Below are 12,778 nucleotides of genomic sequence, written 5' to 3' on the forward strand. Positions count from 1 at the left end.
GAAATGCATAATTCAGGTCATTTGTATCTAAAGAGCTATCTGAAGAAAAATAAATAACATTATTAAACGGAGCCTAATTTAGATTTGTCATAAAAGTATAAATGTGTACTGTAATGTTTTGACAGTAACTAAAACCAAGGAGGAAAAGAATAGCATTTAAAGAACTGTATCTTCCCTGCAAAACTATTAAAGTAAGCACCCTGATTTTACAGATTGGAGAAATTGAGGCAGTGAAGACAAATGGCTTGCAGTGAGATGATAGCAGAAAAAGATCCTAAATTCTAAAATTCCATTTCCCTACTCTTCCAACTACATATAACAGGATTCTAGAATTTTTAAAAGGCAGACATAAAACTATAAGTAACAAAATGTTTGCAAATTATTCAAATTTTCTGTCTCAGAGGTACTTCTTCCTTTTTAGCATGGTAAGTTAATGAAAATGAAACATAGATAGTAACAGATAATGAACAGCTTTATATAATGTTTAGACAAGACAAGCCTCATCACAATACTTAATCACTAGTTCCCACTCTTCCACCCCCAAAATCCAAGAAAACAAAGAAAAATTTTATAGCATCCACTATGTGATTCTAGTTTGGCCCACAATTTGGTCTTCTTAATCTGACAAAAAACTGTTTAGATATAAATAACAGCACACTGTGGCTTATATTTGATGATATGTATTCAATTTTTTTATTTGGGGGTTGGGGTGTCTGGAGGAGGACAGTGAAAGAGGGATTATGACGGTTTCCTAAAATTATAATCAAATAAACAATTGTTTTGGATGCCAGGATTCCCTTTCTTGAACATCTGTTTCTAATAGTTAAAATGTTTACAATGGCATTGATTAAACCTGAGTTGCTAAAAACATACCTGCAATTGCTTTCCATCTGGTTGTGAAGCAACATAGTTGACTTGTTGGGATGGTGGGGGAGGGGGTGGTGGTGGTGGTAGTCCCTGAGACACACTGGTTGGAGCAGCTACCTGCATAAGAGGCACTCCTGTGTGGAGATGCAAAGGTAGCTGAGGATGAATGTTAAATGGATTGCGTTGGATGTTCATCAAAGGAGCATGAACACCCACTGGATATGGGAAGATATTCATAGGCTGGTGTTGTGCATTCATTTGTTGCTGCATTACATTCATTTGTGGTTGCATCATATTTATAGGCAGCTGAGAACCATCAACTTGTTGGTTTGTTTGGTCTTTCAGGTTAGAATCTACCAAAAGAAAAAAGACTTGTGAAAAAAAATCATGTTACAAATCTCTTTAGACAGAGAAGCAAAGAACCACTGGTTACAGTAAAATTAAACAGCAATAGACAGACTCAGTACAACAAAACCAATGAAAGTTACTGACTAGTTGAAAAAGTAATCATATAAAATGAGACTCAGTTATTAAATTACAAGTATGGTTAATCAATTTTCTATATCTTCAACAGCTTTTTTCTTGCAATTGTTCTTAAGAAAAATAAGGAAAGATAAATCTTTATTTTTAGAACACGTATTTTTATGAGAACAATGATCAAAAAAATTCAAGTGCACACATCTGAAATAAATGAAATAGAAGTTAAACCCTGCATAAGAACATCCCAAATTCTTCTACTGTAGCAAACAGTACATCAAACATTTAAGTCTTTGGCAAGGTTTGGAGCAAGGGCGGGGTTAAAAATATATATTAAATGTACAATGTACATAAATATATGTACATATATTTATATAATGCAAAGTGACTTGTAAACAACTGAGGTTCAGTTTAACATAAAAACTACAAATAAGGATCATGTCAATTCATACAAATAAGTTATTAAATTTATAACCTCTTTCTTCCAATAAAACAGCATCAATAAAGAAACAGAGAATATGTTACCCTGTTCAGTTGTTTCCTCTTCTTGTCTCATCCATCCAGACTGTGGGCCTGCAGAATTCCTGCCTCGTCGTGAATAATAGTTTTGTACGTCTGCTGGCAGAGTCTTTCTCACAGCCCAACTAGATGCAAATGTCCACCCAGATCTATCTGCAGGTGTATCAAATGAGAACTCTTGCTCACTTTTTCGCTTATAGGGTTGCTGTTCCACAAACTTGAAAGACTCATTCCCTGCACTATTTGAATTCCCTGAGAGGGGTTTGCGGTTTTGCCACCTACTTTCATTCTGATCTGTATGGGCAAAACTACCTCTGTAAGTGCCTCGTCCACGGTTACCTCTACCACGGTTAGACATCCAACCTGAACCAAAGTTTTTATTCCAAGAATTCCCTGAATTTTCATTTCTGTTTTCTTCCCAATGAGACTCTTTCAACTTTTCTGGATTTCTGGTCCTTGGATCAGGCCCAGAGTTTATTTTTTCTGTTACCCAATTAAGACAGTCATTTCTACGTTTTTCAGAATTTGGATCATCAACATCTGGATTGACATAATTTTTTTCTTTTCTTGTATTTTCATTCTGTTTCTCTGGATCATTTTTTCTGTACCGATCATTTCCTCGTGGACATCTCCAACCATCATTTGTCCATCTTTCCTTCCACCGGGGAGAGTAACTGTCTCTGTCATTTCTACTAAACGATGAACTCTTACTTTTTGTTCTGGATCTTGAGGGTGACCTAGAATGAGATCTGGACCTAGACCATCTTCTGGTTCTCCTTTCTCTTTCTCGATCTCTCCTCTGTCCATCTCTATCACTTTCTCTTTCTCTGCTCCGGGACCTGGATTTTTCTCCTGGAGAGGAATCTTTCACTCTTGACTGAGATCTTCTGTTCTCTCTAGAAGTATCTCTTCTTGGGGACAGTGATTCAGATCTTTTGCCTTCCCTTGTACTATCTCTTTTTGGAGATCGAGATTGAGATCGCCTCCTTTCTCTTGCAATATCCTTTTTAGGGGACTGAGAACGAGATTTTCTCCGTCCTCTGACAGATTCTTTCTTAGGAGATGGTGATCGAGACTTCCTAGTTTCTTTTCCAGTTTCTCTTTTGGGAGATGGAGACTGGGACCGCTTCTTTTCTTGCGCAGAATCTTTGTTGGGAGACCAAGTAGTAGATGGGGAATGAAATCTAGATCTTCGAGTACGAGGCTTTTTGGCTTTATCTATTATATCTATTGAGCTTTCTGATGGTTGAGATACAGTTTCAATCTTTTCATTTGCAGGATCAGAAGACAGTATATTATTTTCAGAACTGAGTGCCACAGAATTTTCATTCAGTTGTTTAGAATCAGCATTTACAGATGGTTCAATTTCAGATTCATTTTGGTCGCTGCAAAATGAATCACACTCCATAGGTATCATTTCATTGTTGTCCTCACTAAAATGCTTCTGAATTTGTTCACTGTGTGTTTTCGGCAACTCTGTAGATCTGGGATGTTCAATCACAGATTTACTCTTTTCTTCTAAAGATTTGTCCAACTTGGTGTTAAGAAGATCATTTTTAAATAAATTATTTTCAGAGTCTTGAATACTACTGACGTTTTCATTCTCAGAAGTATCACATGTTGTAATTATTTCTGTGCCTTCAGTTTGAACATGCCCAAGCAGTTGAACCTCTGAGCTCTCAACAGATTTTCTGTCCACTGTTTGTATCATTTCACCCTCAAAAGATTCTAACTTGGGACTCTCTACAAGCTCTTCTATTTTTACTGTAGAATCTTTATGAATAATTTCTGCTATGGGATTCTCTCTCATTTTTTCTTCATTAACCACTGACTCTGCATTCTCAGGTAACTCGGGTAAGGGACTAGATATAGGTGGGTGTACTTCACTTTCAGATCCTGAACATGGAAGAAAATCGTTTGGAGGATGATCTGTATACATTTCTGCCTTTACCTCTGATTCGGAAGGTCCAGATATCTGGTCTTGATTTTCTAATACATCACCTCCTTTTTCAAAAATATTTTCAGAAATCTCAGTTTCTAAACATAAAACTTTAGCCTCTCTGTCTATATTCTCAAGTTTCTGAATTTCTTCTTCCTCTCCAAGTAGCACAGGAGGATCTTGAGTACAAGACTCAGAATACGAAGATTCTACGTTTTCCTCTATATCACGATTCTCAACATGTTTCTCACTTTCTATTTGCTCACTGAAACTTTTCAAGCAGTTAACAGACTGGTTTTCTACATTTGTCTTCACAGTACAAGTATTACTACTTTCTTCATCTGATTGGTGCTCTTTTTCTAGCACAGGTGGTATGTCAAATTCTGCTGTTTCTTCATCTACTGAATCACTGGAAGATGATTTTTCAGGTGGAGGTTCAGAGCTCCGAAGCTTCTTTTTTAATAAAGGTGGTTTTCTTCCTCTTCTTATAGACTTCCGTTTTGGAGCTTGTCTTGTTTGCTTTTCTGACGCAGCTGAAGAGGAAACACTTACAGATGGATTATTGTTACCTGGGGCATCACACCTAGAATTATTTGATATTGGGGATCTCGGAGACTGACTGACTGACTCAGCTCTCATGTTACGTGTAGATCTCCTTGTAGGAGTTGTTGCTGCAGGTTTTCGTCTTGATCCTCTGGTATTTGACGTACCAGAAGTTTGCTTCTTTTCTTCTCCTTCTTGGGTATGTGCTAATGCCTTGTAAGAAGTACCTAGTAAAATTAAAATTTTAAAAAAGTAAATGTGTTTTAAGAAGTAATAGCTTGGCTTTAGCTAATTTTAGCATACAACAGTCTGTAATAGAGTAAAACAAAATGCTCATAAATCAAATTATGAGTAAATGCATAGCTAATAATATCTGAGTAATATGAGGTGTTCATCAGCTTTTTCTTAATGAAACTGAAATAAATTATAACTAGATTTGGATTTGTGTGGGCAATTTTATAAGGAAAAAAGGGACAATATCCGTATATTTGGCCTGCTAACTGCTATTTGCTTTATGAACTGGTACTATGCAAAAAGGAGAAAAACTGTCAAGTTATCCATGAATTGATAAAGACTCAAACTTTTTGTTCATAATTAATTAACAGATGTTACTTCTAAAAGATCTATAGTTTGGACACTAATGCCCTAAACAGAAAGGAGACTTCTAATCAGTCCCTCAAAGCCTTCATCATAATTTCTTAAAACTGTAAAACAGACTTTTTACTTGGGATGATTATTTTTAAATTGGCAGATAAAATTGTATGTATTTACCATGTACAACATGATGTTTATAAGTATACATTGTGGAATGACTGAATCTTGCTAATTAACATCTGCATTATCTCACATAGTTATTCTTGTAGAGAGACCACCTTACATCCACTCTCTTAGCCAGTTTTCAATATAATATAGTTGACCCTTGAACAGTGCAGGTTTAAGGGGCACCAACTCCCCACACAGTCAAAAATTGGCATACATTTGACTCCCCAAAAACTTAACTACTGATAGCCTACTACTGACCAGAAGACTTACTGATAAAACAACCAGTTGATTAACCCATATCTTTAATATGTATTATATACTGTATGTATCCTTACAATAAAGCTAGAAAAAAGAAAATGTTAAGAAAATCACAAGAAAGAGAAAATACATTTACAGTACTGTATTTATCAATACGGTAAGTTTACATCATCTGTTTACAAGATGAACTGTCTGTCTGAAATGGCAGGCAACTGCAACTGTTAACCTCAATCTAAGGTACACATCAAGCAATTCAACTTTTCCTTGTAATATCGTAAGTTTTCTCTCTTTCTTGGGAGCACTTCCAGCATTACTAGTGCCACTTCATATGGGTCCCATGGTGTCGTTCAAGGTTTAAGGTATTGCATTAAACGTGACATTAAGTATCACCAAGAGATCACCTTTTACTACAATATGCAATTTACTGGAAGGGAAAACTGTTCACTTGGAGATGATTAGTTTTACACTGCATTTAGCGGATACTCACAACACTTGAACTCACCACAATAAGTTAATTTTATGCAGTTATGCATCTTTGTTTACATTTTTCCTGACTGTGAATGGTGCCATGTACAGTTTGTGTTTGTGTACATAAGTTTTGATAAATTTTAACTTTTATAATAGATCTATATATATTTTACGGTAGCAAATGATATTAACAAAAGAGACTAGTATCTACATATATTTTATGCATTCGTGACATATCTTCTCAACTTTTGCAATATTTTAGGCTAGATACTTTCTCTAAGTTTTTTCAAATTGTCATAAATCTCCAAAAATTTTTTCAGTATATTTACTGGAAAAAAATTGTGTACAAGTGGACCCACAAATTTCAAACCCATGTTACTCAAGGGTCAACTGTATTATTAACTATAGTCACCATTGTTGTATGATGGATCTATTGAAGTTACTCTTCCTATCTAACTGAAATTTTATATCCTTTGATCAATACCTCCCCAATCCCTTATCCTTCAGGCACCCCAGCTCCTAGTAATCACCACTCTACATTCTAGTTGTATGAGATCAACTTTTTTAGATTCCACATAAGTGAGATCATGTGGTACTTGTCTTTCTGTGTCTGGCTTATACACTTAGCAGCATAATGTCCTCCAGGTTCACCTGTGTTGTCACAACTGACAGGATTTCCTATTACAGTGCTGAATAGTATTCTATTGTGTATATGTATTCTAGTTGGAATGATTTTAAAGTCACCGTCCAAATATTTGCAGAAATATCTAGGAGTTACTATACCTTATTTTACAGCTTTTCTAAATCAACACTCACATTTTTATGAAACTGGAAGAAATAACAGTTTTTAAAATAAAAAAAAAAAACATTTCACAAACTTTACCAAAATTTTCTAAAGATATGGTACTTGTTGGAAAAATAGTTCTTGGCAACACAGACGAAATGAGAGGAAGAACTTCCATTTCAATATTCCAGGGTATAAAACCAATCCTGAAAATTCAAAACAAAATAAAGACATTTTTGTTTAAATAGTTTTAAAAAAATTAAACCAGCAATTTAAAATTATTAATTATCCAAATCAAGTTAGCAATATTAAAATATAGTGCTTTAACCTTTTTCACCCAAAAAACTAAAAATGTAAATTCAAGGTTACTCCTAGTCTACAGATGGTTACCAATGGCTACAAAGAAACACATTTAAAAGCATGTTTTTCTGATAACAGTAAAGGCCGCAGGAGGTGAAGGCAACTTTAGTACAGGTATTTCTCTTTAAAATAATTTAATGTACTGTTTTTTCAAGAATTTTTTTTTAGCTTTTACTCTTTTCTACACCACTCTAAAACAAGAAATCAACTTTGAGGTATAATTTCAACATAAAATAAATGCATAGATTTTAAGTGTACCATTTGCTAACTTCTGACCAGTGTATATATCTGTTTAACTGCCACCCCAATCAAGAAACAAAGCATTTCCACCTCCCCAGAAAGTGCCCTCATGTTTCTCTACACCCTTCTCCCTCCTTTCCAGGCAACCGATGAACTGATTTCTATCACCATATTGTATTCTAAAATTCCTTGATCTGAAGACGGCTCTTCAAAGTTCACAGTGTCCCGAAGGACCTCTTAAGACCCCCAAAATTTTCAGTTTTCAAACTCAATCCACTTCCCAGCTTCTTTTTTTCTTTATCTTTGTTAAATTTAGGTCTACCTAATAAAAGACTATCTGATTCAATATACAGTGAGATTCTGCAGTAGGAGAAGCTTTGGGAAAAAAAGGTGACAGGTACATGTATACTTAAAAATATGCAACTGTAAAGAAGGGTTTCATAGTATTCATAGTATACCTATCTAGACATCTTAATTTTACTTCTATTTATGTTACACTGTCATTCCTAGAGGGTGAATGCCCTACACAAACTATATTATAGTGACATATAAAATAAAGTCATAATATGTTATACAAATGAACATGAAACTCAGGCAGGAAACTTAATCTTTATTTGGGAGCTTGATTTAAATACATGTTATGTACCTAGCACTGGGCTAGTAGCTTGAGGACTTAAACTAAAAAGAAAGAACCAGAGTATAGAAAGTCATGCACAATAGGCACTTGATCAAATAATTATTTAGAAGGACATTTTTGAGGCTGGGTACAGTGGTTCACACCTATAATTCCAACACTTTGGGAAGCCAAAGCAGGAGAATCACTTGAGACAAAGAGTTCAAAACCAGCCTGGGAAACACAGTGGCACCCTGAGAACAAAAAGAAAGAAAAGAAAGAGAAAGAAAAGAAAAGAAAGGAAAGAAAGAAATGGAAGGAAGGAAAGAAAGAAAGAAAGAAAGAAACAAACAAACAAACAAACAAACAAACTAGCCGGGCCTAGTAGTCCCAGCTACTTGGGAAGCTAAGGCCGGAGAATCCCTTGAGGAGTCTGAGGTTAACAGTGAGCTATGATTGCATCACTCTACTCCAGCCCAGGCAGGGAAATATGATTAAAGCAATGCTCAGAGGTGAGACTGCAATGGGGGCAGAGTAGAGGAAGGATGGCAGGTTTAAATGGTACTACTAATAATGAATCTTACTATTCAAGTGCTCTCCATTGTAAATAAATCTAGCATATAAATACCTATACTTATTAAACAGATAAATTAAGGATTCTTTACTTTCTAAGAGGTCCTTTAAATCTTCGTTAAGCATTTGAAACATCAAAGTTTAATATGCACAAAACTTCCTTAGGCAGATAACTGTTCAGTAAGGTACCCCTGTACTTAAGTATTAATATTAATGATATCTTGTGCTCATATTAGCCTGTAAACACTTTAGTAAACAATTTTTTGTTTTACCTTCCAATTCCAGGTAATGTATCAGGAAACCATGATAATTCCAGTTCCTGTCTCTTCTGCCTAATCAATGCACTGATTTCATTGACTTCTATAAATTCTGTACTAAAAGATAAATTTTAGATCTTCATCAAAATTTTAAGTTCAAAGAAACAACTGGGTTATATCAAGAATAGCAGCAGTTTTTGTACCTAGCATTATGGGACACACATATAAGAATAAGAAAGTTTTTCTATTTAAACACTTTGAATATAAACTAATTCCTAAATCAAGTAAAATTTTTATATTATGAATCAGAATTATATTTATTTGATTCCTAAAAATAATGCTTGAATTTCTATCTTAAGTGACAGGATAAAAAAAATCAATTCATACTAAAATCCTCATTATTAAAAGAAAGGCATTCTAGGTGCAATAGTTTGCCACTTGAAACTAGCCTAAGACAAAAGAAGAAAATAAAGGAGGGTATATTACTGCATGCCAAAATGGACGAACTTTTGAAAAGTTCAGCTTTTCAAAAAGCTACTCAGATATAATTATTGTCTTAGAATACCTTGCCAAGCTCTAAAATTAAATCACACAATCTTATTCTGTCCTGTTAGTTCAGTTAACTGTATATGTGGTTTTAAAACCCCAATTTAATCTTCAAATTCCACAAATATCTACTTAGTATCTATGTGCCAGTCACTAGGATTCAAAGATGACTGCGTAGGCTCTAAAAGGTTTCTGCTTTGTTAGGTACTACTCCTTACAATTAATAAGTAGCCTACTTCTCTATTATATAAGAAGCTTGGATAGAACAACTTATTAATGAAAACAAAGCCCACTGTCATTGACAGTCAATGCATAATATAAAAGCTCACAAAATAACCAGTTTTGTCTTAAAGCTAGTTTATTCTCTAAAAGAAAAAAACAAAAACAAGGTGGGCCTTTCATAATTTTTATTGAGCCCAGAGTTTAAATTTATACGAAAAGGTAATCATAATCATTAAAACATCAAGTATAGACAGCATCAATTAAAAGTAGAAAATACTAACCAATAAGCTCTACAGGTAGAAGAAGATTCTCCAGTGTGACTATTAGAAGAAAATATGTTGGAGAAAAAATTTCTGAAGCACTGACTTGTACGCCAACTTGATCTTAGAGGCTAGAAAAATAAAAAGTAGTTAGGGAAACAGCAAATAAAAATGTTTCCATAATAGGTACATAACAGTTATATTAAAATATTTTTATATACCTGAGGTACTAGAGCTATGTACTAAGTAACCATACGGTGTTACTATCTAAGAAAAAAATTTTCTTTATTTCAACAAACCTTATATATCTTTATTGCTTCATTTTTCTTTCTTTCTGTTTCACTGTATGAAGAGTTTCCTGCACAAAGACATAAAAGGACATGGTTAATTTGTCTTAATTTTTACTTCAAAGACTATAAATCAGTATTTTTTTTTTTTTGAGACAGTCTCGCTTTGTTGCCCGGGCTAGAGTGAGTGCCGTGGTGTCAGCCTAGCTCACAGCAACCTCAAACTCCTGGACTTAAGCGATCCTACTGCCTCAGCCTCCCAAGTAGCTGGAACTACAAGCATGTGCCACCAATGCCTGGCTAATTTTTTGTATATATATATTTTAGTTGGCCAGATAATTTCTTTCTATTTTTAGTAGAGATGGGGTCTCGCTCTTGCTCAGGCTGGTCTCGAACTCCTGACCTCGAGAGATCCACCCGCCTCTGCCTCCCAGAGTGCTAGGATTACAGGCGTGAGCCACCGCACCCGGCCTATAAACCAGTATTGATGCTAACATACGGGCAAGGGTTAAAATATATAGAAAAGTTCCATTTCAAATAACAGTATTTCCACTTACACAATTTCCCCAAATGCAAATTTCATCTTATCTTGTTAAGCTACAGATACAAGGAAAATATAAAAGGCCACAATGGAGAAAACTGGTAAAGTAGGTAAAACTGCTATGCTCAGGACATATGAATATTAAAATTCTAGTCAACATTTTCTGGCCAGGCACGGTGGCTCATGCCTGTAATCCTGGCACTCTGGGAGGCCATGGTAGGAGGATCACTTGAGCGCAGGAGTTCAAGACCAGCCTAAGCAAGAGCAAGACCCCGCTTCTACCAAAAATAGAAAAATTAGGCGGGCATGATGGCGTGCACCTATAGTTCCAGCTACTTGGGAGGCCGAGGTAGGAGGATTGCTTGAGCCCAGGAGACTGAGGTTGCTGTGAGCTAGGCTGATGCCATGGCACTCTAGCCCAGGCAATAGAGTGAGACTCTGTCTCAAAAAAAAAAAAAAAAAAAAAAAAAAAATTTCTGCCACCTTATGCAAACTTAAACTATTTTGTAACAAAAGGTATACACAAGAAGTCCTGCTATTTAATGTCAATAATGCACTTAATTTTTTCTTTCCAACTATTATCTAAAAAACAGTACTGTTAACTCATCTCAAGTAGGAGCTAACCAGGGGACCTGGAGCCATCAGCCCTTGTCAACCATAAATTATCATTTAGCCAGTGGTGCCCACTTCAAGGAAGTACTCTTCTTCCTCAAACTTTACAATTAGAAGGAAAAGTAGAAGTGCTGATTGAAACAGCTTTCTGTTATAGCAATGTTGGTGGCTATATTGCTTATAACTTGTCTACAGTGCAAATGACAACTATCTTTTAATCTTCAGCCTTGCTTGCCTCCCAAAAGCCCTACTGACATTGTTCAAAATAAATCACACTAATTAGCAGGCCTGTTACCTAAATTGCAGGACCATATAGATTTTGGTATTCTGTTAGTTGAGTTAGTAATAGCCTATTTTCTACTTAATAGCATACTAATTTCCTTTAAGTTACTATATAACAGCTGTTTGGTTTCATGCTATTATCCATCCACTCAGAACTATTTTAACAAATGTGATTTCAATGTTGAGGGCAGGGAGAGAGCTGAGTTCCAGAAACTTACTGCCTTAGCCTTTGATGTATTTTTAAAAGATGATACACTGATTTTTAAAATTGCTTAAAAAGCCAGGAGTAAAAACGTATGGTAGGTAGCCAGCTACATTCCTAGAAATAACCACCATTTTCCTTCACCTAGACATAGAATTGCTGTGCTATATAGATACAGCATGTCTTTTATGTCCTAAAGGTGCTGAGTTGTTTGATTCAGGTTTCATTCACTCAATACTCAGTAAGTATATACTGTTTATATAGCATTATTTCACTTTGAAGCCTATCTCAGGAAGCCATTGGTAGACAAAATGTTCTCTATGGAAAGAACTATTAGTTTTCTGGCCAATGCCAAGTTTGAAAATCTAGTCCAAAAGCTATTTCACACATTTCCGGGTAATTCTCAGATAAATACTCAGCAGCTCCAGTTACAATCTCTAAAATATTCACTACTGGTGAATTTGTCTAAATTGTGTTTTCCTAGCGACTGCTTTACAAATCCACCCCCTACTTATCTTTGGACAGCAGTGATGTACTTTTTAATTTAATTTTTATCAAAGTAATGCATGCATATACTTTAAGAAGTAATCTAGGCTTATAAAGAAGATAAAGATTTTTCTCTTTATACCTTCACTCTGTCTATATTGTCCTTTTCAATGTCAGTATTTGATATGACAGTATTATATTATAACTATATAAACACTGATCACAGCTGAACCACATACTGAATTATGATTACTTTTCTTGTATGGTTTCTTGCTTTTCCTAGGGTTCATAACTGCTTTCTCTTTTTCTATATTATCTACCATTAATTTAACTAACTCTACAACAAAGTATAAATCCCCTGTTCTCTTGGAAATACTATTCCTCTGTCCTGCTCTAATCTGACCTGGTAACTCTCAAAGGTGCCGTTCAACAGTCATTCTGGGACTATGCTTTGTCATCGTGCCATTGCTCTTATCTTTTCCTGAGTTGGAACTCATTTTCTTAATCTCACATTGTTCTTCCATTTATTATCTCATTTAGTGAAGCATACACATCCTCCAGCAGAAGTGAGAAAATATAGGAATTAATTTTTGAGCTCTTAAGTGTTAGACAATGTCTTTATTTTGCCCTGCAATTAACACTTGATAGTTTGGTAGTGTATAGAATTTTCTAGTTACTAA

At 35.1% G+C, this 12,778-nt stretch overlaps 1 protein-coding gene across 1 annotated transcript in view; it reads right to left on the bottom strand.

The window, feature by feature from the left end:
- The window catches only part of SCAF11 (SR-related CTD associated factor 11), a 72,812-nt gene that overhangs the window by 3,817 nt on the left and 56,217 nt on the right, over nt 1–12,778 (bottom strand). Inside the window, exons 7-12 of the mRNA XM_069490042.1 lie at nt 9,988–10,046; nt 9,710–9,819; nt 8,676–8,777; nt 6,717–6,823; nt 1,870–4,572; nt 874–1,220 (exon numbers count right to left, since the gene is read on the bottom strand). Coding sequence (XP_069346143.1) covers nt 874–1,220; nt 1,870–4,572; nt 6,717–6,823; nt 8,676–8,777; nt 9,710–9,819; nt 9,988–10,046 — 3,428 coding nt within the window. The remainder of the gene's footprint in view (nt 1–873; nt 1,221–1,869; nt 4,573–6,716; nt 6,824–8,675; nt 8,778–9,709; nt 9,820–9,987; nt 10,047–12,778) is intronic.

This window comes from Eulemur rufifrons, chromosome 16, assembly GCF_041146395.1.
Source record: "Eulemur rufifrons isolate Redbay chromosome 16, OSU_ERuf_1, whole genome shotgun sequence".
NCBI lineage: Eukaryota > Metazoa > Chordata > Mammalia > Primates > Lemuridae > Eulemur > Eulemur rufifrons.